Here is a 21,374-nt window from a genome sequence, read left to right on the forward strand (position 1 = left end):
TTCAACACTAATTTAAATTAATGATATGATGCACAATTTCGGGTTCCTCTATTATTGGTTGCTTGAATCTTAATTATTTGTAAATAAATTAGCGCATTTTATCTTTATCTGGTTGAGATACTTGACTGATAGATGGCAGCACTGTGAATATCGGTATTTATTAATTTTTATTACAACTCCCGATCAAAAGAATGATATTGTTGACTGTTTTGTGAATTCATTTCAATTCAAATTATTTAATTTTAATTGGTGGAAAATATTGTAATTTTAATTATTTCTATAAGTTGATGAAAACTTTTACTAATAGATAGCTAGAAATTTAGAAAAAATTAAAAATTTATATAATTGATCCTTGTTTATCATCTTTTGTTCCCAATAATAAGAAAAAGTGGGATATGTTTTATTTATTTTTTATTTTTTTAATTTTTTTTTTTGTAGAATTTAAAATTTATTTCTATAGTTGTTTAAGGTTTTTGAATCTTATCAATACAAATTTTTATCTATAATTTTTTTTAAATAGTAATAAATTCTACAGCGAATTTTATTTTTGTCCGTTTGAGTGTACTCTTTCTGCTAATAATAAGTGAATGTGTTTATATTCTTAAAAATTTCTATACAAAAAATGTGTACTTAAAATGCTAAATATCAAAATAACTCAAAATTCTTAAGCTAATGAATTTTCTAAATTCCTGCTTTTTAATGAACGTTTTTACTTTAAATTTATTTATCTTTAATATTTAGTCAAACCCTTTTTTTTTAAAGTTATATTATGATAATTTAAAATTTCTCAGAGCTCAATATATTTATTGAACTAAATTTTTTTAATTATTTTTCTACCATTCTCGAAGAATTGCAACACAACCACAATGTAAGGCAATTACCATTGATTCTTCTTTGCTAATATTTACAAATTTCTAATCTCCTAGTTTGTATAAAAATCAATTTTGCCCAAAATAAATAACCCTCTAATTTTCATCTTACTGAAATATTTTTAAAAGTAATAAAGACTTTGTTAAAACAACTTCTTATTTATTTATTTTATCTATTCTTTACAGAAATCTTAAATTAAAATGTTTTTAAAAAAATTTTAAAATATCCAACACTGACCGCTTTAATTTAAGTTCGACTACATGAAAAAAAGTAAAAGTCACTTTCAAAAATGTTTATCCAAAACAGTTTGAGTAAAAAAATTGAAATAGATCAAACTGGTTTTGAAGTCGTGTACTTCATATGAGTGAACAATCTTATTATTTGGTAAAATATATATATTATATAAAATTCCTCTTTAAAAATATCCAATACTAATGACTTTGGTTGATATTCGGCTAAAGAGAAGAAGAGTTGCTCCAAAATATTTACTAAAGTACAAATGTCTGATTGAAATATGTTTTTGATCACATTCATAAAAATTTTAAATTAGATAGAGCTGGTTTTGAAATCAAACTTCTCGTTTAGCTCATAGTTCTCGTAAACTTATTTGATTCATTCTTGAAGGAAAAGTCTTTAAAAATATCCATCACTAACGGCTTTGGTTGATATTCGACTGAATAAAAGTGAATTTGCCCAAAAACATTTACTGAAGTACAAATGTCTGATTGAGATATGTTTTTGATCACATTCATAAAAATTTCGGATTAGATGGAGTTTAGTTTGAAATCAAACTTCTTGTTTAAGTCATAATTCTCATAAACTGATTTGAAAAACATTTGGTTCATTCTTTTAAAAATTCTTCTTTGAAAACACAGCGAGTTGCTCGCAAAAGCAGTTGCTCAAATTTACATGTCTGTAGGAAACAGTTTTTGATGAATTTTTTTTAAATGAATTGAGCTGGTTTGAAAATCAAGATCAAATTTCTTATTAGCTTACTTGATGAGACTTAAAAATATTCGCCATAAAGTAAGTTACATAGCAGGGGTGGCCAAGCTCCTAAATAGTCGAGGCATTCTTCAAAATTAGAAATTTTTCGCGAGCCGCAATTAAATATATATTTAAAAGGTATGCAAAAAAGGTATTAATTTTTTTTTTTACAGAAATTATATTTATTGAAAACATATAAATAAAAGTACGAAATATATGCATTGAATTTAAATATTAAACGTTTTTATTTTACTTCTCTTGATAATTCTTTAAAATTTGGTGAATAACTGGTGACAGCACTTCTCAGTAATTCTTTGAGATGTTGGTTAGCTAATACTGATCGGTGTTTGCATTTCACGAATTTTAAAGTGGAATAAAATGATTCACATAAGTAGGTTGTTCCGAATATTGAAATAATTCAACAAGCAGACCTTTTTTTTAATTCAGGATGCATCGATTCTGGTACAAATTTCCAAAATTCATTAATCGACGTCGACTTGCATTTTAATTGTAGAGCTTGATCGTCTTGCATCTCTATTAATTCTAATTCTTCAGATGCTTTTTGGGTCATAACTATACTGGAAATGGAAAACACATTGAATTATGTTAATTTCAAATGGATTCAGAAAAATATAATAGCACAAAAATGAAAAAGGATTTCGGGTACATTTATCGAGAGCTACAAATAATCCTTCAAAGAGCCGTAGGTTGGCCACCCCTGTTATATAGCATAAACTGCCTTATGTCCGATGAAAAGAAAATAAATCGAAACATCTACTCGATTTCAAATGCCCGGATGAAAGATGTTTTTGATCAAATTTATAAAATGGATTGAACTGGTATTGAAATTAAACGCCTCATATAAGTCATGAAGTCAAATTTCTTATTAACTTATATGATAGATCGTTAAAAGAATCGTTCGAACACTAACAGCTTTAAGTAGTGATGCTCGACATGTTAAGAAATGAGTTTAGTTTAAGAGGGCAGCAGTGCTGTTTATGTGTCTCTATTTTCTTTTCATGAAATCATAGAGTATGAGTAATCGATTTTAACAATTCTCACTCCTATGGTCTACCTCAAGGTAACAAGTAATGCCTGGGCGTTGCGTTAACGAACGCGCTGTTATTTTTCATTCTACAGATCTTAAAACTTTTTAAGTACTTCTTCCTGGGCGTTTACCTACTTTCTCCTGCTACGTAACAGTAAATAATTGACGTTACCCTTTATGGCGGCATTTTTCTGAATTTGTTACAGATAATAATCTTGCGGTTGAAATAGTTTGTTTTGCTATGCATACTTTTGTGATACTATTTAAAAGTAGATATTCAACTGAAATTCCGAAAATTTTTGCATCGAAAAAAATTCAAGGTTTTTGACACAATAGGTTTTAATTCAACATTCCTAATTTAGGGAACCGTTATTAAATTTAAAATTATGCATGTAAACTGTTCTAAGTGTATAACTCTATTAAGACTTTTCGAAAACCTTGTGCTGGCGCCAGCCTAACTAAGCTAAAGAACACCATATTGTCGATACTATATTTCAAAATATACAACTTAAAGATTGACATTAGTGACAAAAAGCATATGTTTTGTGGTTTTACTAAGTAGTATTGTGCCAAGTTAAATACCCCATATCGTTTTTTTTATTTTTATGATAATGCTGTAGCTGTTGGAACCAAAAACTATACTAAACTACTAAAACTCTACTAAAAAATTATGATACACTACTGTAACTTATGAACTGGCAAATTCGTAACGTTTAACATAGGCGTGCCGTCGTCAAAAAATGGACCACCTTGAATAACTTTTTACTTCAAATATGCTAATTAATTTACAGGCAGTATTTTAAGTTACGAAATCAGACTCAAAACTTTCTCTGAATAAACATACCTTTTTTTCTTCGACGGATTATGATTTCTGACCTTCTTAATATAGGGGATAGCAATCTTGGAATTATAGTTTTGTCAGGTGAGCGGTCAAAAGTTTGGACCCCTCAGTGTTAATTTTTACTTTTTGCGCATTTCACCATTCTGCGAGAACCTTTTAGGCAAATTAGAGAAAGTTACAGTTATAAAATTCGGCAGTTATTTCCTTTGATTTCCACAGAGTTTTTAAAATCCGATATTTTCAATGTGATATTATTTATTACAACAACCTAATCTCAGTAACGAAACACGCATTCGAGTTACCACTTTTTGAAGAGTCCGATTCGCGTGATTATATCGTAGATCTTTTATCGGTAGTTACTGCCACGGATTTTGCGAGTTAATTTTTTTTTTAATGTAATGACGATTTACAAAATGCGAAAAGGAAATAATTAGTGTGTTTCCCTCCCGTCAAAACGGGAGATTATCGTTGATAATAATAGAATATGTCTTCTTTTACATGTAGATTTTTTTTAAAAAATTACATTTACAACTGAAAAATAAATTATATACACTTTAATTCTATTCGTAGTTTTTTATTTATTTAAGAACACAAAGCGTTTTTGTTACTTAAAACTAATAACGTGTATATTTTACTTATAACTAATAATATATACATATATATAATAACTCGATATTAAAAATGTCTTACAGAAAGACATATTACATATAAAGACATATACATTATAAGTATTAGAGAGATTTGTCGCAAAAAGCTCGAAAACATTCTGCCACAGGTATTAAATTTTGTATTATGATGCAATAATGATTAATATATTCCTCGATGTTTTCAATGTTATCGACGTTTTAATCAACATTTTTTTTAAACCACTAAAATCTTCGCTATTATTTGATACTTTCTTTTTTATATGGGCGGCATGACAATCGTATTAAACAAAAATTTTAAAAAAAGGAAGTCTTGCAGTCTTCCTATGACGTCATAGTAGCTCAGATTAGTGTCAATTAGAGTATAGGATAGTGATCATAGTATAGGAGCCTTAGTGTAAATCGATACATTCGTATCATCCAGAAGAAGTTATGAACGCCTCTTATTGTACTGACTGCCATCTGCTGATAATAGACTGAACCTCCAGCAATAATAAGGTGAATGAAGCTAGAATCACTTGTTTGGAATAGATGAACGATTGAGCTAAAAGATTCGTTCATCAAGTTAATTGTAGGGTTAACATAAGCACTTGGAAAACTTTCTCCTGATTATTATTTAAGCCCATCTGATTTATTGATAGATTTGTCTGATTGATTTCCTCAAATTTACTAATACAAAACTTGTTGTTTAAAATATGTTTCTCATACGAAATACCTTCCGCTGTGTGGTGAAAAAATGTCTGCAATGTTCCATTTGTAAGTTTTGTCAAATACAGTACATTTAGTGTCTGCATTTTAATACAAATTGGAGCTATCACATATGAAGCCTTTGAACATCCATGCTTTTTTATTATTACAATTCGGAACGTTACGTTTATGAATAATTTTGATAATTCCTGTAATTTTTTTATGTGTAAATTCTTCGAGATGAATGAATCGAACCGCTAAATAAATAATAGATTATGACTGCAAAACAAGTGAAATCAATTTTAATTATTATAGGGATAAAGAAGTAGGCAGATGGTACTAGAGAATTTCGTGCGTTTTAAGAACTAGTATAATATTAATTGAAGATTCAAACAGAACCGTGTCTTTGAATTACACTGAATTGCAAACACAGGTTTCTACGCAACAAATAACTATGTCATAGCTGTAAATCCTTTTTTTTTTTTTCCAATTTTTATTTCTTAGGTTATTTTGATAAGAAAAACTTTAGACTTAAGTTTTTGTTTCTATTAATATATAGGTTGTAGTTTGTTATTTCGGTATAATATATAATGGATTTAATTGCTTCATTAGCATTGTGTTGGAACTTATGCAAAGACGTTTAAAAGAAACATTAATTTGTTTTAATATTTTTACGACCATCTGTACATTTAATGCGCATCGCTTTTAAGAACCGCAGTTGTGGCGCTTGTAAGTAAATGTTTTTTTGTGGTTTCAATAGACTCTTACATCCTTGTAGCGTGACGAGACAATTTTTTTGCTCTCGAGAAAATTACATCTTTGGTATGTGCAGAAGGTGTAAATTGTATCGCTTTGTATAATGCAGCTGCAAGTGCCTCAAAACGTTTTTTTTTTTTTTTTCTCTCGTTGATATCACATATTAGTTTCTATGTGCCGTTACTTTGATGATTCCAATTTGGGATTTCCAACTCAAATTAGCCGAAGGAGTGCTACTAGTTGCAGGTCTAGCTCTGACAAATTGTTTTCCTGTTTCTGTGTTACTTATTTAAGTATTAGTATTATAATACTTCGAATTACCTAAGTTGCGTGACAAAAATGTTTTAGTAAATTCTAGATGTTTTCATTATTGTATTAATGAAATGAAAGTTCTATCCAACTGTGCTCTAAAACCCTTTAATTAAGTTTAAACATGAACAATTGCATGCTAATTGTAGTTTTGGGTTTGCAAACATTTCACCAAACTTCCCTCTCCCCATAGCTTACAAATTTAATTCTATTTCTTTTTAAAAATTTTATAACCGTCGTTGAACAGCCGGCCCAATTTTGGGGTTTACGACTACTAATGGTCTACGTCGTAGCCTTGTAATTTTGAACACAATCCAAAGCACAAGGGAACTCCTGGATCAAGTATTGGGATAAATTTGCCTTCGTGGAGGACTTTTTGAAGAAATCAACCCAGATTTGCGTTACATGGAGAGGAACACTACGAGAACCTCCCACGGTTAGTCTGACGGCAAGGAGACTCTAACCTATGATTCGTTTACCACTGAGGTCATTTTACGTTAGCACTGTGGTCGGTGCAAGCCGAATGCAGAATTCGTATCGACCTGCCATTGCTGGGGTTCGAACTCGGTTTACTTCATTGAAAGGCGAACGCTCTACAAAATAAGTTGTATATTTATTTATAATCCGTTCACAATTTTTCCTCACTTCCACTGAAATATGTTCTTAAAAGCTAACCTTTCTGTTCAAAGTCTCTGTCGCCAAATGAAAGGATGCTTTTTAGCGAATATTGTGCTATTTTTTATTACTGTCAGTAACTTTTTGGTTAAGTTTAACCAGCGACATCTAATAATGAAAAATGACGTGTATGTCAATATAGAGAAAATCCGGTTTTGTGAATATAAAGAGTGTTAGTAATCTATTTTTTTGAGAATTAAATTTTTTTTTTTCAAAATGGCGGTGTTTTGAAAGAAAAAAAGTCAACAAGGGACAAAATAAATTTCATTTTTGTGTTTTAATTAAAACCAGTTTACTCAATTAAAAAAAAAAGACCTACCAAAGACGGTGCAAACTATTACCTGCCAAGTCTCCTGTTTACCTGTATATTCTCAAATTTCTCCGCATTTGTTAAAGAAATTGTGATAAGTATCTACTGATGGCAGAAATACTTCTCTTATTCTTCAACAGATAGTGCTATTGTCAGTACTGAGGTATATTGAGTATTAATAGTTTAAGTAGTTAAAAATTCTTCTTAAGATTAAGATTTATATGCATATTTTATACTTCACTAAATGTAAGTGCTAATATTATTTCCATTTTTGAATTTATCTTTTTTGGCTTGCATGTTTATGCATGCTGTATCAAAACTTTACTCGTAGCCTAAAAAATGTCGCTAGTAAAAATCTCCGTTATTTTACATTTTCAATGTTGGCAGGTTATTTGTGTGTCAAAATTCAAAGTAAATACCATTGGTTGAAAATTGTACTTGTTATAGATAAAGCAAATATATTCGAGTAAAATGCGTTTAAAGTTTTGTGATCAATAGTACCTATGAGTAATTAAAATTTTGCCACTAATTATAATGCATTCATACCAGGTTCATAGGTTGCTTCTTCTCTAACAGTTTTAAGTGATAGTTAAGCCCCTTTTTCTTGTCAATCTAACCTTTATGCGACAGCTCATATGTTTTTAGAGTATCAGCTGAAATTTTATTTGTCATTTTAATTTTTTTCATTAAGAATTATTACAGCTAAATAGGTTGCGATTTTAACTGAATATTTTGAAAGCACCATTAATCGGGGTTCCCACGGATCAGGGAGAACAACCAGGAATTGTCAGTGAATTTTATTTTAACTCCAAAAATCTGGGAATAGTTAGAGAAAGTTGCATTTTTTTTTTTTTTTTTTTTTACAAGAACTTTGACCTGGAAAATAAAATTGTCAAAAATTGTCATTGACAGTAATCAGCTATTGAGATTCGAGTTAAATAATTCTAACCTCTATTACAATTATTTGTTATAAAAATTTCACATTTTAGTCAAACTGAAAGGTATCCATCATCATTTCATGAAGAAAAAAAATTTTACACAAAAAATCTTATAATTCGCATTACAAATAAAAAAATCAAAAGTTTTCTAATGAAAATACGGCCTCGATTTTCATTGAAATTTAAAGGTATACCTGGAAAAGTTAAGAATTTTTTTTTTCTGAAATTGAGTGAGAATCCTAATTAATTCGTTTTCTTACATAATTTAAACAATTAATTTCAATAAAATAGCTGTAATGAGAGTGTTTTACTAAACGTTTAGTTAGGAGGGTACAAATCCATTAATCAACTGAGGGCACAAGTTTACTTGTTCATTCATGTCACCGTGCACTGCGTGCTACATATTATGCTGTAACTTTTACACTTTTGGGAAAATCTACTCAATATTTTAATACAATAATCTTAAAAAAAAAACTTTAAAAAACTGCAATATTTTTTTTAAATATATTGTTTTCCCTTAAGGCAATATATCCACGATATCAAGACTAAGATACTGTTTTAAGTTACAAAATATTCGTATAGAACAGTGTTTCCCAAAATTATGACTTTTGTGTACCCTTTCTAAATTTTTCGTAACGCTGGGTACCACTAATAAAAAATAGGAATGAATTTTTTATTGTAAAAAAAATTGCACAAAAGTTAAAAATCGCAACTGGCTTTTGGCACCACTAATTATTAGCTGTTAACTCTGCAAAAAATAGCCGATAGAAAAATACGTAATCGTAAATTTTCATGGCTAGCTTTGTTTTTAAATAAAAAAATTTGAAATTTTCGTTTGTTGCAAGATATTTCACATAAGAATGCGTACCCCGGATAAACTGTTCCCGTACCCCTGGGGGTACACGTACCACACTTTGGGAAACACTGGCTATAGAAAATACGTTCTTCTTCGATATTTTAACATTAAAAGACTTCACCCTGAATTTTTCTTGCTATAAGTTATCATAAAGGTTAAATGAGTTTAAGTTCATTTACCCGCGCAACTAAATGAAAGTTAAACATTTTTGCTGCTCAATTTTCCTGTCAACGCTAGGTGTTGTACTATTATCAAACCACTACATCTAGTCAATTAATTGTTATATCAAGCATTGACCTAGGGCGTTCAGTACCAGTGGCATCTCTAAAAAATTATATGCTTTTCTTAAAATATTAAAACTTCGTTTATTTGTATCAATTTCCGCATATCTAATGGGAGCGGTACAGATATTTTTGACAGAGACCCTCTTGTCTAGGTATCGAAAGTGTGAAACGTTTCTTTATTCTCTGTAATTACTTGGTCTAATTTGCATATTTGCGTTATCTTCAAAAAAAGAATATTTCAATGTTGGGCTTTTACTACTAAGTCATCAGTCTTGAAAAGTTCTTTGGGTGAATAATTTCCCATTTGTCCTTCCGGCATTTTTTCGTTTGATATAATTGTTCCGCGTACGTTATCTAGTGGGTGGACAATTTATTCATTTTCGTCATCTGTTAAAGTGTTTGCTGATATTTTGTTTCGTGTGCCTTGACGCCAACTCCTTCTTTAGGTGAAAACACCTTAACTCTATCGTCAGATATGAAGTTTTTGAATTGTTGTTAAAATGCAGATACTTTTTTTTATTAGATATCCTGGTTTATAAGTTCAAATTGTTTTTTAATAAGTTCGCGTTTTTGAAGTATGCAGATGAGTAAGATGTATGGTGTTTGCTTCGAACATGCTTCCCTTCCGCGTGTGCTTGGAGTTTAAAGGGCAATTTCGTTTCATTTTTCAATACCTACTATTAGTTCACACTCTCTATATATATATTCATATATCTTGTTCAAATTTTCAATCGTCAATTTACTATTAGTTCACACTCTCTCTATATATATTCATATATCTTGTTCAAATTTTCAATCGTCAATTTACTATTAGTTCACACTCTCTCACTTAGTTCACACTCTAATTTTACTATTAGTTCACACTCTCTCTCTATCTATATTCATATATCTTGTTCAAATTTTCAGTCGTTAATTAAATACTTTAATTCATCCACTCAAGTTCAAATACATTTTTTTTAAGCTTGTAGTGGATGACACTTGATGATAATACAGTTTTTTCAAATGTTAATTCAATAATTAAATTTAATTAATTAGTTTTAGTTTTATATGGGGGAAAATATCTTTTATGTAAGATATTTAGCTGGATATAAAAGCATTATAAGAGATGGATAGACTGAGAAATTATAGACCACCATCAACTATTTCACAATATTAAGTAGCAAAATAGCACATTTCTATTTTGCTACTTAATATTGTGATTCTGTCATATGTATATACATATTTATATTAATTGTAATTATTTAAAAAAAAGTAACTAAAATAAAAATTTTCTTTGTTAACCTAACTAGGAATTGACTTCAAAAAAAAAAAAATTTATATTATTTGTTATTTTCAATTTTCATTGCCGAGGTGATATTAGTAAACTTTGTGTGCAATTCATCTATCAGAAATAATCTTATTAATTGATGAAGCATAATTCCTCTTGCTGTGAACTTGTTATGCAATATAGCAGCACGAAATGTAGCATAAAAATAATGCAGATATTTCGGTACAACTTATTTTGAGAATAAAAGATTGGTTTGCAAAGGTTCAAAAGGAAATCTTCATTTCATTTCAACAATCTTTGCATCAAAGTATTTGTTGTAAGAACAGTAAAGGCAGGAATGGGCGAACTTTACTCAATCATATACTGTTTGTTCTCAAAACTGCTATATTGGCTGAAGAAAAAGAACCTAAATCATATGACCAAACAAATTCCATCTCCGCAAGTTGTTCAAAGATATTTTATCTAAGTAAATAACCAAAATTCGAAATAGAATAACTAATATTTGGGATCGATAATTATGTATGGGGGGATAAATTAAAGAAATATGTCCATGCTGAAAAGACAGAACCACAAAATACAAGTCATTTTAGTGTTTTGCACATAAATAATGTTCGAGACTTACACAAAACCATTCGCAGTACAGCTTGTCGTTTTAGATTGCACAAATTATTAATAGGTGCGCAAATATTGTTAAAACACTTCAAGAAATGACAGATTAAGGCCAATTAAAAATGATTATTATATTAGTTTGCTAATCTCCTCTCTCTTCATCGATGGTGATTTCGGACATCCGGGAAAATAATTTTTTTAGTCATTTTAAAATACGATACGATAGACATAGAATGCACCTTTTCAGGCATTACTATCCAATTAGTACTGGTTAATTACTTTTCACTAGCACTTGGTGTTTAATTTTTTTAAACGAAATTTAAAACGTTTAATAGACTTGTGTCAGAAATTAAGTGAATTTTCAGACTTGGTCTACTGGACCGATTTTAATTAAATCTGATGTGTACATACAATGATACAATACAAAACAAATAAACGTTCAACAATTGTAATGCACACACTTGATCATGCGTAACACGCGTTGAAGTCGGACGGTATGAAATAGCCACATGACAATTCAGGCCAACTGCCACATGAAATGTTAAACTGCCTTATTTCAAGTATGAAATCGAACTGCAAGGCCTGTATATCTGTAAGAGGAGGCCATACCCCCAATTAACCCCTTTTTTTTTATTCTGCATCCGCTGTTTCATACCTTCCGACCCCAACGAGTGTTACGCATGATAATGTGTACACAATTGTTGATTGTGTACACATTGTTGATAATTGTTGTATTACAATTGTTGAATGGTTATTTGTTTTGTATTGTATAAATGTACGAACATATCAAATTTCATTAAAATCGATCTAGTAGTTCTAGAGATGATCGACCAAGTCTGCAATTCCAAGTTTGCAATGCTGTATCTCGAGCAATTTAATTTTTTTTTTTCACTTATAAAACAGAAGTTCTCAAATACGGATTAGTTCATTTCGATAATTTTTTTCTTGAAGTTTGTTTTTGACATAACGGTTATCTATGTTCATCCAAAAAAAAAAAAAAATTTCCATACGTGGTGCCTAATATGTGGCAGTGGGCGTGTGTTGATGGATCTGCAAAGAAAATCCCACACAGCAAGGTCGTGGTACACCGGAAAAGCAAATCTGGCTTTCACCTGGATGACAATGACCTTGGATTGAAAGCGAAAAATAAAATAAAAGAAAAACGGCTTTCAGGAGATCGCCCACAATTTCTTGCTGTTTTTTTATACATATGCATACTTATTTATTTATTCATAATGAAATTATCTTTTACCCTTAGGTTGATGAACCTGGGGCACTCTCTTCTTGCACCTTGTTCTCTTTTCATACTTATATTACTGTTGAAACTCGCTAATCCAAATTCCATTAATCGAACCTTTATCTAGTGTCGAACCTTATCTAATGGGAGGGGAACTAATTCAAATTCCGTTAATCGAACCTTATCTAGAGGGAAGGGAACTAATCCAAATTTCGTTAATCGAACCTTATCTAGTGGGGGGGGGGGACTAATCCAAATTCCGTTAATCGAACCTTGTGGGAAGGGAACTAATTCAAATTCCGTTAATCGAACCTTATCTAGTGGGAGGGGAACTAATCCAAATTTCGTTAATCGAACCTTATCTAGTGGGGGGGGGGGAACTAATCCAAATTCCGTTAATGGAACCTTATCTAGTGGGAAGGGAACTAATTCAAATTCCGTTAATCGAACCTTATCTAGTGGGAAGGGAACTAATCCAAATTTCGTTAATCGAACCTTATCTAGTGGGGGGGGGGAACTAATCCAAATTCCGTTAATGGAACCTTATCTAGTGGGAAGGGAACTAATTCAAATTCCGTTAATGGAACCTTATCTAGTGGGAAGGGAACTAATCCAAATTTCGTTAATCGAACCTTATCTAGTGGGAAGGGAACTAATTCAAATTCCGTTAATCGAACCTTATCTAGAGGAAGGGGAACTCATCCAAATTCCGTTTTTCGAACTTTATCTAGAGGAGGGGAAAGAAAAAGCTACCATTCAATTCTACGATTCATAGATATGAATCTGTAGACACAGAACTGTCGATGTGTACCACTGGTCGTAACTTTGACCAAATATACATTTGGTCAACATTACGAAATTAAAAAACATGTGAATAGTATGTTTCATTTCCTTTTGTAAAACCACACTACTTTGCACCTCGATTATGACATGTGAACATAGTTCACTGTGCATAGAGTGGCATAATTCACGTAAACTTTACAAAGTTATATCAGAATAATGATCGTATTGCAGTTAATTCACTTGCAATGTGATCAGTTATTTTTCCATTGTGTTTACTTAAATAAATAGATCGCCGCAAATTACGTTAGTAATTTAATATGAGTCACAGTTTATGGCCGCCGCCAAGCTGTCTAAAAAGAACTAGAAAATCCGTAGAATTTTTACTGCAATAAAAAATTTGTTCTGCAATAAACTTTTCGTCGGAAAAGAAATAAACAAATCTATTTTTATTGTTTGTTTTTTTTTAAGTTTTTTTTATCTCATTAAGATGTTATTTTTTAAGTGTTTTTTATCTCATTAAGATGTTATTTTTCATGAGACGAAGCATGTCGACTAAATTTTCAGTTACAAAATATAAACATAGAATTCCTTTTTATACTTTAACATTGTGGAAATATACTTCTTGAACCACCACTAGATGGCATTGTTAACTGTCAAAAGATTCTTGAAAAAGACATTTACATTTTTAATGTAGTTATAGTAATAGCCATTGTCATGTATACTTCATGTTAAAATATATCCTTTTTGTTGTTACTTATCCCCTATATCTGGTTATTTGAATAGTTTTCTTTAATTTAAGAAAACGAGAATAAATCTTCGGTGTAATTATCAACCCGTTAGGAATTAATTAAACTCTAAAAGAGAAAAACATTAAGTGGGATAAGCCTGAAACTAACCTTTATTCCCGCTACGATCATTGTTTCCGAGACAAATCGACATCTCGCATAATCATAGTAGTGTTCCTTTAAAATGACTTTTTTAATACTTTAACAAATATTAAGTGGCAACAGTCCAAAGCTCTTTGATCATTATTTCTTTCACGAACGTTATTTCCGAGAGGGATGAATCAATGACTTTATAATCAAATTTTCTAAACAAACTCGAGATAATATGTTTGTAACTTCTAGATGAAATGTTGGTTTAATTTTCAGTTACAAAATATAAACATATAATTCCTTTTTATACTTTAACATTAAGTGGGATAAGCTTGAAACTCAGTCATCTTTATTCCCGCTACGATTATTGTTTCCGAGATACATCGACATCTCGCATAATCATAGTAGTGTTCCTTTAAAACGATTTTTTTTTAATACATTAACAAATATTAAGTGGCAACAGTCCAAAGCTCTTTGATCATTATTTCTTTCACGAACGTTATTTCCGAGAGGGATGAATCAATGACTTTATAATCAAATTTTCTAAACAAACTCGAGATAATATGTTTGTAACTTCTAGATGAAATGTTGGTTTAATTTTCAGTTACAAAATATAAACATATAATTCCTTTTTATACTTTAACATTAAGTGGGATAAGCTTGAAACTCAGTCATCTTTATTCCCGCTACGATTGTTGTTTCCGAGATACATCGACATCTCGCATAATCATAGTAGTGTTCCTTTAAAACGATTTTTTTTAATACATTAACAAATATTAAGTGGCAACAGTCCAAAGCTCTTTGATCATTATTTCTTTCACGAACGTTATTTCCGAGAGGGATGAATCAATGACTTTATAGTCAAATTTTCTAAACAAACTCGAGATAATATGTTTGTAACTTCTAGATGAAATGTTGGTTTAATTTTCAGTTACAAAATATAAACATATAATTCCTTTTTATACTTTAACATTAAGTGGGATAAGCTTGAAACTCAGTCATCTTTATTCCCGCTACGATTGTTGTTTCCGAGATACATCGACATCTCGCATAATCATAGTAGTGTTCCTTTAAAACGATTTTTTTTTAATACATTAACAAATATTAAGTGGCAACAGTCCAAAGCTCTTTGATCATTATTTCTTTCACGAACGTTATTTCCGAGAGGGATGAATCAATGACTTTATAATCAAATTTTCTAAACAAACTCGAGATAATATGTTTGTAACTTCTAGATGAAATGTTGGTTTAATTTTCAGTTACAAAATATAAACATATAATTCCTTTTTATACTTTAACATTAAGTGGGATAAGCTTGAAACTCAGTCATCTTTATTCCCGCTACGATTGTTGTTTCCGAGATACATCGACATCTCGCATAATCATAGTAGTGTTCCTTTAAAACGATTTTTTTTTAATACATTAACAAATATTAAGTGGCAACAGTCCACAGCTCTTTGATCATTATTTCTTTCACGAACGTTATTTCCGAGAGGGATGAATCAATGACTTTATAATCAAATTTTCTAAACAAGCTCTAGATAATATGTTTGCAACTTCTAGATGATATGTTTGTTTAATTTTCAGTTACAAAATATAAACTTAGAATTCCTTTTTATACTTTAACACTAAGTGGGAAAAGCCTGAAACTCTGTAACCTTTATTCCCGCTACGATCGTTGTTTCCGAAATAAATCGACATCTCGCATAATCATAGTAGTGTTCCTTTAAAAGGATTTTTTCAATACTTTAACAAATATTAACTGGCAACAGTCCAAAACTCTCTGATCATTATTTCTTTCACGAACGTTATTTCCGAGAGGGATGAATCAATGACTTTATAATCAAATTTTCTAAACAAACTCTAGATAATATGTTTGTAACTTAAAATACACGTTATGTCATTCTTGGGATCATAGAAGCGGAAAGATAACGGTCGACGTTAACCATTTGAATTCGTGGGAGTTAGCCCTAACGTCACTCATCTACAAAATGGGGGAAAACAAAATGAGGAAACAATACAATAAGTGAGGACTTTGCAGGAAAGATGACTTTGTTTAATGATGCGTAGTGTAAGCGAATAAAAAAAATAAAAAAAAGTTCGAATTTGTGTGAAGATACCGGTACAAAAAAAAATTATCGAATTCACTTTTCGAAAATGAAAATGCTATTTTTGTTCTAAAGGAAACTGATGAACCCTTTAAACCTGATTTAAATAGATTTAAAAAAAACTAGGAAGAAAGTGTCATTTTTATTAGTTATTTCCTGTTTGTATTTTCCTCACTTGTGTGTGATTTGAAATTTGTGAAATGGTTGAAGTATTTGAATTATATTTTTGTTTTTGTAAAAGTAGTTGAAGTAATTTTGCAAAATAGGAAATTTCTATTTGGAATGTATAATTATTTCTATTTTTACAAACTTCGAATTATTAATCATAGTTAGAGAATTTCGCAGTATAAGTCTAACCGAGTTAAAAATAAATTAATTAGCTATTTCTTTCGGACCCACATGTTTTATTTGTAACATCACACTAAGTTTACTGAAAAACACTTTTAATTGAAGAATTAAGTGAAGGAAATAAGGAATCTTTGAAAAACTCAGTTGTTGTCTTCAGCCATTAAGGCAGAGGGGGTGCGATCTATGGACAAAAATTCGAATTTCGGTCGTAATTTTGACCTGAACCAGAGAACGATCAATCTCCAATTCAGTACCCCCAGAGGTATTGATTTATTATGGGAACATGGAGGGCTTTGTGACCCGACAGATTTAACGCGCACCAGTCACCATTTATTACACGGGAGTCTTTGGCCGGCTGGTTTCGAACTCCCGGCTCAGCCTCCTGCCAACCAGGCTATCCCGGCCGAAGAACTCGGTCTTTTGAACTCAAACCAAATAAATAACACTTTTGCTTGATGTATAAAACAATAACGCATATAATCTGCTGAGTATTTTAATGAGGCGTTTTTCAAATAAAAAAGATGTTTTAAAACAGCTTTTTTATATTGCTATACATTCTATTACTAGTTTTCATTCGCTAAACAACCCATGAATGGTTGAATCTTTCGAAGTACCTGTTAGCCTTATGTCAACACGTACTCTCTACTCTGCCTCAGCCTTTGTCAATAGTGCCAACTGTGAATTGCAACATGTTCGAAACCTTTTTTTTTTCTTTGAAAAATGTGTGAAGAAACAATGTTAAAAACGGCTAGCGGATAGTTTCATGGCCTCACAAAAGCTTCGCAATGAAATTTAAAATACAATTCGCAATAAAAAATATTCTTCTGGAAGTATTTGGATCAAAATTTCGTATTGACGAGGAATGGTATACGATTTTCTACCTTGTATATTATATTATCGTGTATAAATATTGTTTATATACGATAATATATATATACCTTGTATAAATATTATCATGTCTAACCATTTTTCTTTGTATTTTATAGGTTTTTCGCCGCCACATCAACATGACATGGCCCGACAAGGTGCAATGAGCATTGAAGACATTATCAAAAACAAAATTGCCCATTTTCGACGATGGAAGCAAACAAAATTGAGCAAGAGACGTCCAAAATGGGGTTTTCAATTTTCTGTTATGACCTATAACATATTAAGCCAAGTAGCGGTGGAAAATCATCGTTTCCTGTACAAGCACTGCAGCAATACTTTTCTTCAAGAAGATTATCGAGTTTCCAGGATCTTGCCGGAAATCTTGAACAGCAGAAGTGATATTATATGCTTGCAAGAAGTTGAACAGCATGTGTTTGAGTACAGAATCAAGGAACTTTTTCAAACTAATGGATTCGAATCGATTTTCAAGAAGAAAACAAGCAGTAAAGGTGATGGTTGTGCCATCTTGTGGCGAAAGAAGAAGTTCGATCTTCTTCAACATTGTGAGGTTGAGTTCAAAGCAAATGGGAACAAGTTTTTAAATAGGGACAATGTTGGTTTAATTGCTGTTTTGAAACCCATTCATCCAAATTTAAGGGACATCAATCTCCATGTTGCTACCACCCATTTGTTGTTTAATCCCAGAAGAGGGGAAGTGAAACTGTGCCAGCTTCGACTACTTCTTGCAGAACTTGAAAGATTAGCTTTGAAGGAAATCTCTAGTGATGGTCAGCATCATTATCATCCTATAATCCTCTGTGGGGATTTCAATATCGAACCACATTCCCCTTTATATCAGTTTATCGAGTCTGGATTTGTTGATCTAACCAATGTTTTATCTGGAGATATGTCAGGACAGACAGACGGAAAGAAAAGGGGCAAATGTGTGAATGGTGAGCAATTATCTTTGCACAAACTCGGTATAAATCAATCTAGTCGTTACGAGGATACATCAGAAAATAAACTATCAACTTCTGTACCAAATAGTCAATCATTTGCTAATTCAGGCAGTGGGTCTAGTAACTTGGCTAATCCACCGACAATCGAATCTGTGGACCCCAGTATATTGTTAGCAATCGGTAAATCGGATGATCCGCGTTGGATAACTACTTTAAAAGCAATGGGTCATGATAAACTAGCCCAAGATCTAGCTTCCAAGCAATCAGCCGTGCCAAAAACGTCTGTAGATTTCAAAACCAATAAAGCCGCCAATTCAAACGACTCTGAAGATATGGATAGTAGTGATGGTAGGTGCGAGCAAAGCGACCTTCAGTTTTCTCACAATTTCAAATTCATACCTGCCTACAAGTTTCAAACCGATAATCCAAAAGACATGCCTATCACGTCCATGACTGGCTGTGATTACAATACTGTGGACCACATTTTTTATACCGTCAGAGAGAAGCAAAATATTAATACTTACACTGAAGGGAAATTAAAACTGTTAGGTGTGTATGGCCTAATGCGAAAGGACGATATTGATGATATCGGAGGATTGCCAAATGCTCACTTGGGCTCTGATCACACCAGTCTCATTGCGCAGTTTGGATTGTGTTGTAAGAGATAAAATATTTTAATTCGTATCATCCTTCATTTATTTTTTATAACTATGAAGAAGTGAGCAAGCTAATTTAACAGGGTGCGTAGCGTTTTTTAAAAGTGCTTAATTTTCCCTTTTCCAAAATGTTATTTTTCCTTTATCATGATGAATTTCGCCATGAAGTATGCAAAAAGACACTTTTCGCATTGTTCTATTCTACGTTTTCACAATTAATTCAACGTCTGTCCGTAGCGTATGAAAACGCCATTCGTTTTAGATGTTTCAAAATTTTATGATTTTTTGCAATTGTCAAGCACTATGACAAAAGTTTTTTTTTTTTTTTTTGACATGACGGGTAAAACCGTTAATTGTCAAAAACGTGCCCACTCTGCCAAGTTATGAATTTTTTTAAGTGCTTAAAAATATTTTTGAGTGCTTATTTTTTGTTAAAAAATTTGGCTACTCACCCTGTTAATCAATGTTTTATTCTAGTGAGTTGGAAGAAAAAGTTCGTCTCTTTTAAGTGTCAAGAAGTTATTTTTAAATTAAAGCTACCTCAGTTAATAACTAAAAATTTTACTAAGCTCTTATGTTAACATGTGATTACAAGTTCTAGTTAGCATGTCTGTTCCAAAAATGGCCGCTGATTTTTTAAAAAAAAAAATCGAAAGGAGATTAGGTTTGTACTTAAGAGGTTCAAAATTGGTAACAAAAACTCGTCAACAGATGGCGCTGATGATTAGGAAAAGCACTAAATCAAAGTTAGTGCATCTGCTTTCAAATGGTGGTTATTTTGAGACCAAGTTTCTATAGGTTTTCTCAGTCAGCAGCACCAACTTGGTAACTAATTTTGAAACTTACTGAGAGTGAAGTTCTCGTTTCCTAAACAGTACTCAGCTCGTACGTATGTTTCTATCTACCTCCTTTATTCTTTAATATATTTTTCAAATCATCGGTCATTTTTAGACCCTGTTTAACTTACGCCACCACAATAGCTCTTGTAAAAGCATGCTCCTATATGACATATTGTTAAGTTGCGTAAAGAGGACTATTTGGTTCAATTGTTAAAGACCTTGGAAATTTTTCTTATTATATTGTTATTTATTTATATGCTATAAAATAATCATTAGTGATTATTTTATAGCATATTAATATAGGAAATTATTTAACTAAATTGAACCAAATTTTTAGATAACCATTATTTTCCTAAATTAAATGGAGAATGATTTAAGTACTTCACGTTATGCTTGAATCTTTGAGGATATTGTCCATGACTTCTGCGCTGTGTAAATAAATATATTTTTTAAAAAAAAGCTTTTGGATATAAATAATTTAACATCTATATAACTTGTTAACTTAGTGAAATGCTAATTTATTACCCTAATTTTAAATTAATAAATGTTTGGTAAATGGATGATGACATTTCCACTAGTTGAATGATATTGATATTTAATGTTGGTGTAAAATGTAAACACTCATTTTTTTTAAGTACAAAATTGACGTTTTTCAAAAGCTTATCAGAGTTGTTAGTACATAAAAATGTTTGTGATAAATATTGTAATTGACATTCTTCTCGAATATAAAAAAAAAATATTATTAACCTATATTGTCTATGTCATTTTTGTATAAGCTTTAAGGGCGCATTCGAAATATAAGTTTTTAAGTTACGAAATCAGGTACAAAAACTTATCGTCTTTTAATAAACATATTTTTCCCTAAACAGATTAGAGTGCTTAATGTTCAAAATATGGGGGTGCAGCCGCAATCTGGGGAATACGGTCCCTTTGGCATTAAAAGCGGCCGAAAGTTTGAACCTCTTAATAGAAATTTTATTTTTTGCATCTTTCGACATAACTCAAGAACTAATTAACAGAATTACAAAATTTTTTTTGCTCAAAATTATAAAACTTGTTTATCCAAAGATATTTCCATGTAAAAATAATGCTCATCCTGTTTGATTATTTAATTTAATAAAATTTTTGAATTAATTGGTATGCAAATTTTTACACCAATTTAATCTACGTAATTCTGAATGACGAAATCCGACATTTGAAAAGAATCGGTTGAAGAACTCTTGTGAAATAAAAATTACGTCAAAAAAAAAAAGTAAGTTTATTCAGATAAGGTTCGTTTTTGTGTCTTGTCTCCTAAATTATAATATTGTTTTTGCTGTATAATTAGCAATAATTAAGGTAGAACCTCGAACCATTGAGACTAAAATCTAATCATTGCATAAAAAGTTATTTAGGATGTTCACTTTTTTATTTTGTGCACTATACGTTTGTTAGTTACTTGAAAACGTAACTAACAAACTACTACTGCGACTTATTTTATTTTTTTAAAGAGTTGTACTTTCCAAAAATACGAAAATAGAATTTTCAAAAGTTTGCTGACAGATATAATCTCTTATAAAAATAAAATGAATTTATATTATCGGTAAAAATTGTTTTTTTCATAACGTGTTTATTAATT

At 30.9% G+C, this 21,374-nt stretch overlaps 1 protein-coding gene across 10 annotated transcripts in view; it reads left to right on the plus strand.

Moving 5' to 3' along the window:
• The window catches only part of LOC107452822 (RNA 2',3'-cyclic phosphatase angel2), a 30,096-nt gene extending 9,590 nt beyond the window's left edge, over positions 1 to 20,506 (plus strand). For 9 of the 10 annotated variants that reach the window (XM_016069419.5, XM_016069416.4, XM_016069414.5 and 6 more), the window contains one exon: positions 17,419 to 20,506. In XM_016069419.5, coding sequence (XP_015924905.1) covers positions 17,445 to 18,929 — 1,485 coding nt within the window. In that variant the 5' untranslated portion in view covers positions 17,419 to 17,444 and the 3' untranslated portion in view covers positions 18,930 to 20,506. Of the gene's footprint in view, positions 1 to 5,024; positions 5,147 to 17,418 lie in introns of those variants that run through there. The other variant, XM_071185192.2, reaches the window with a different exon arrangement.
• Positions 20,507 to 21,374: the final 868 nt, after the last annotated feature.

This window comes from Parasteatoda tepidariorum, chromosome 5 (assembly GCF_982258835.1).
Source record: "Parasteatoda tepidariorum strain Cologne lab strain chromosome 5, Ptep-v5.0, whole genome shotgun sequence".
Classification (NCBI taxonomy): domain Eukaryota; kingdom Metazoa; phylum Arthropoda; class Arachnida; order Araneae; family Theridiidae; genus Parasteatoda; species Parasteatoda tepidariorum.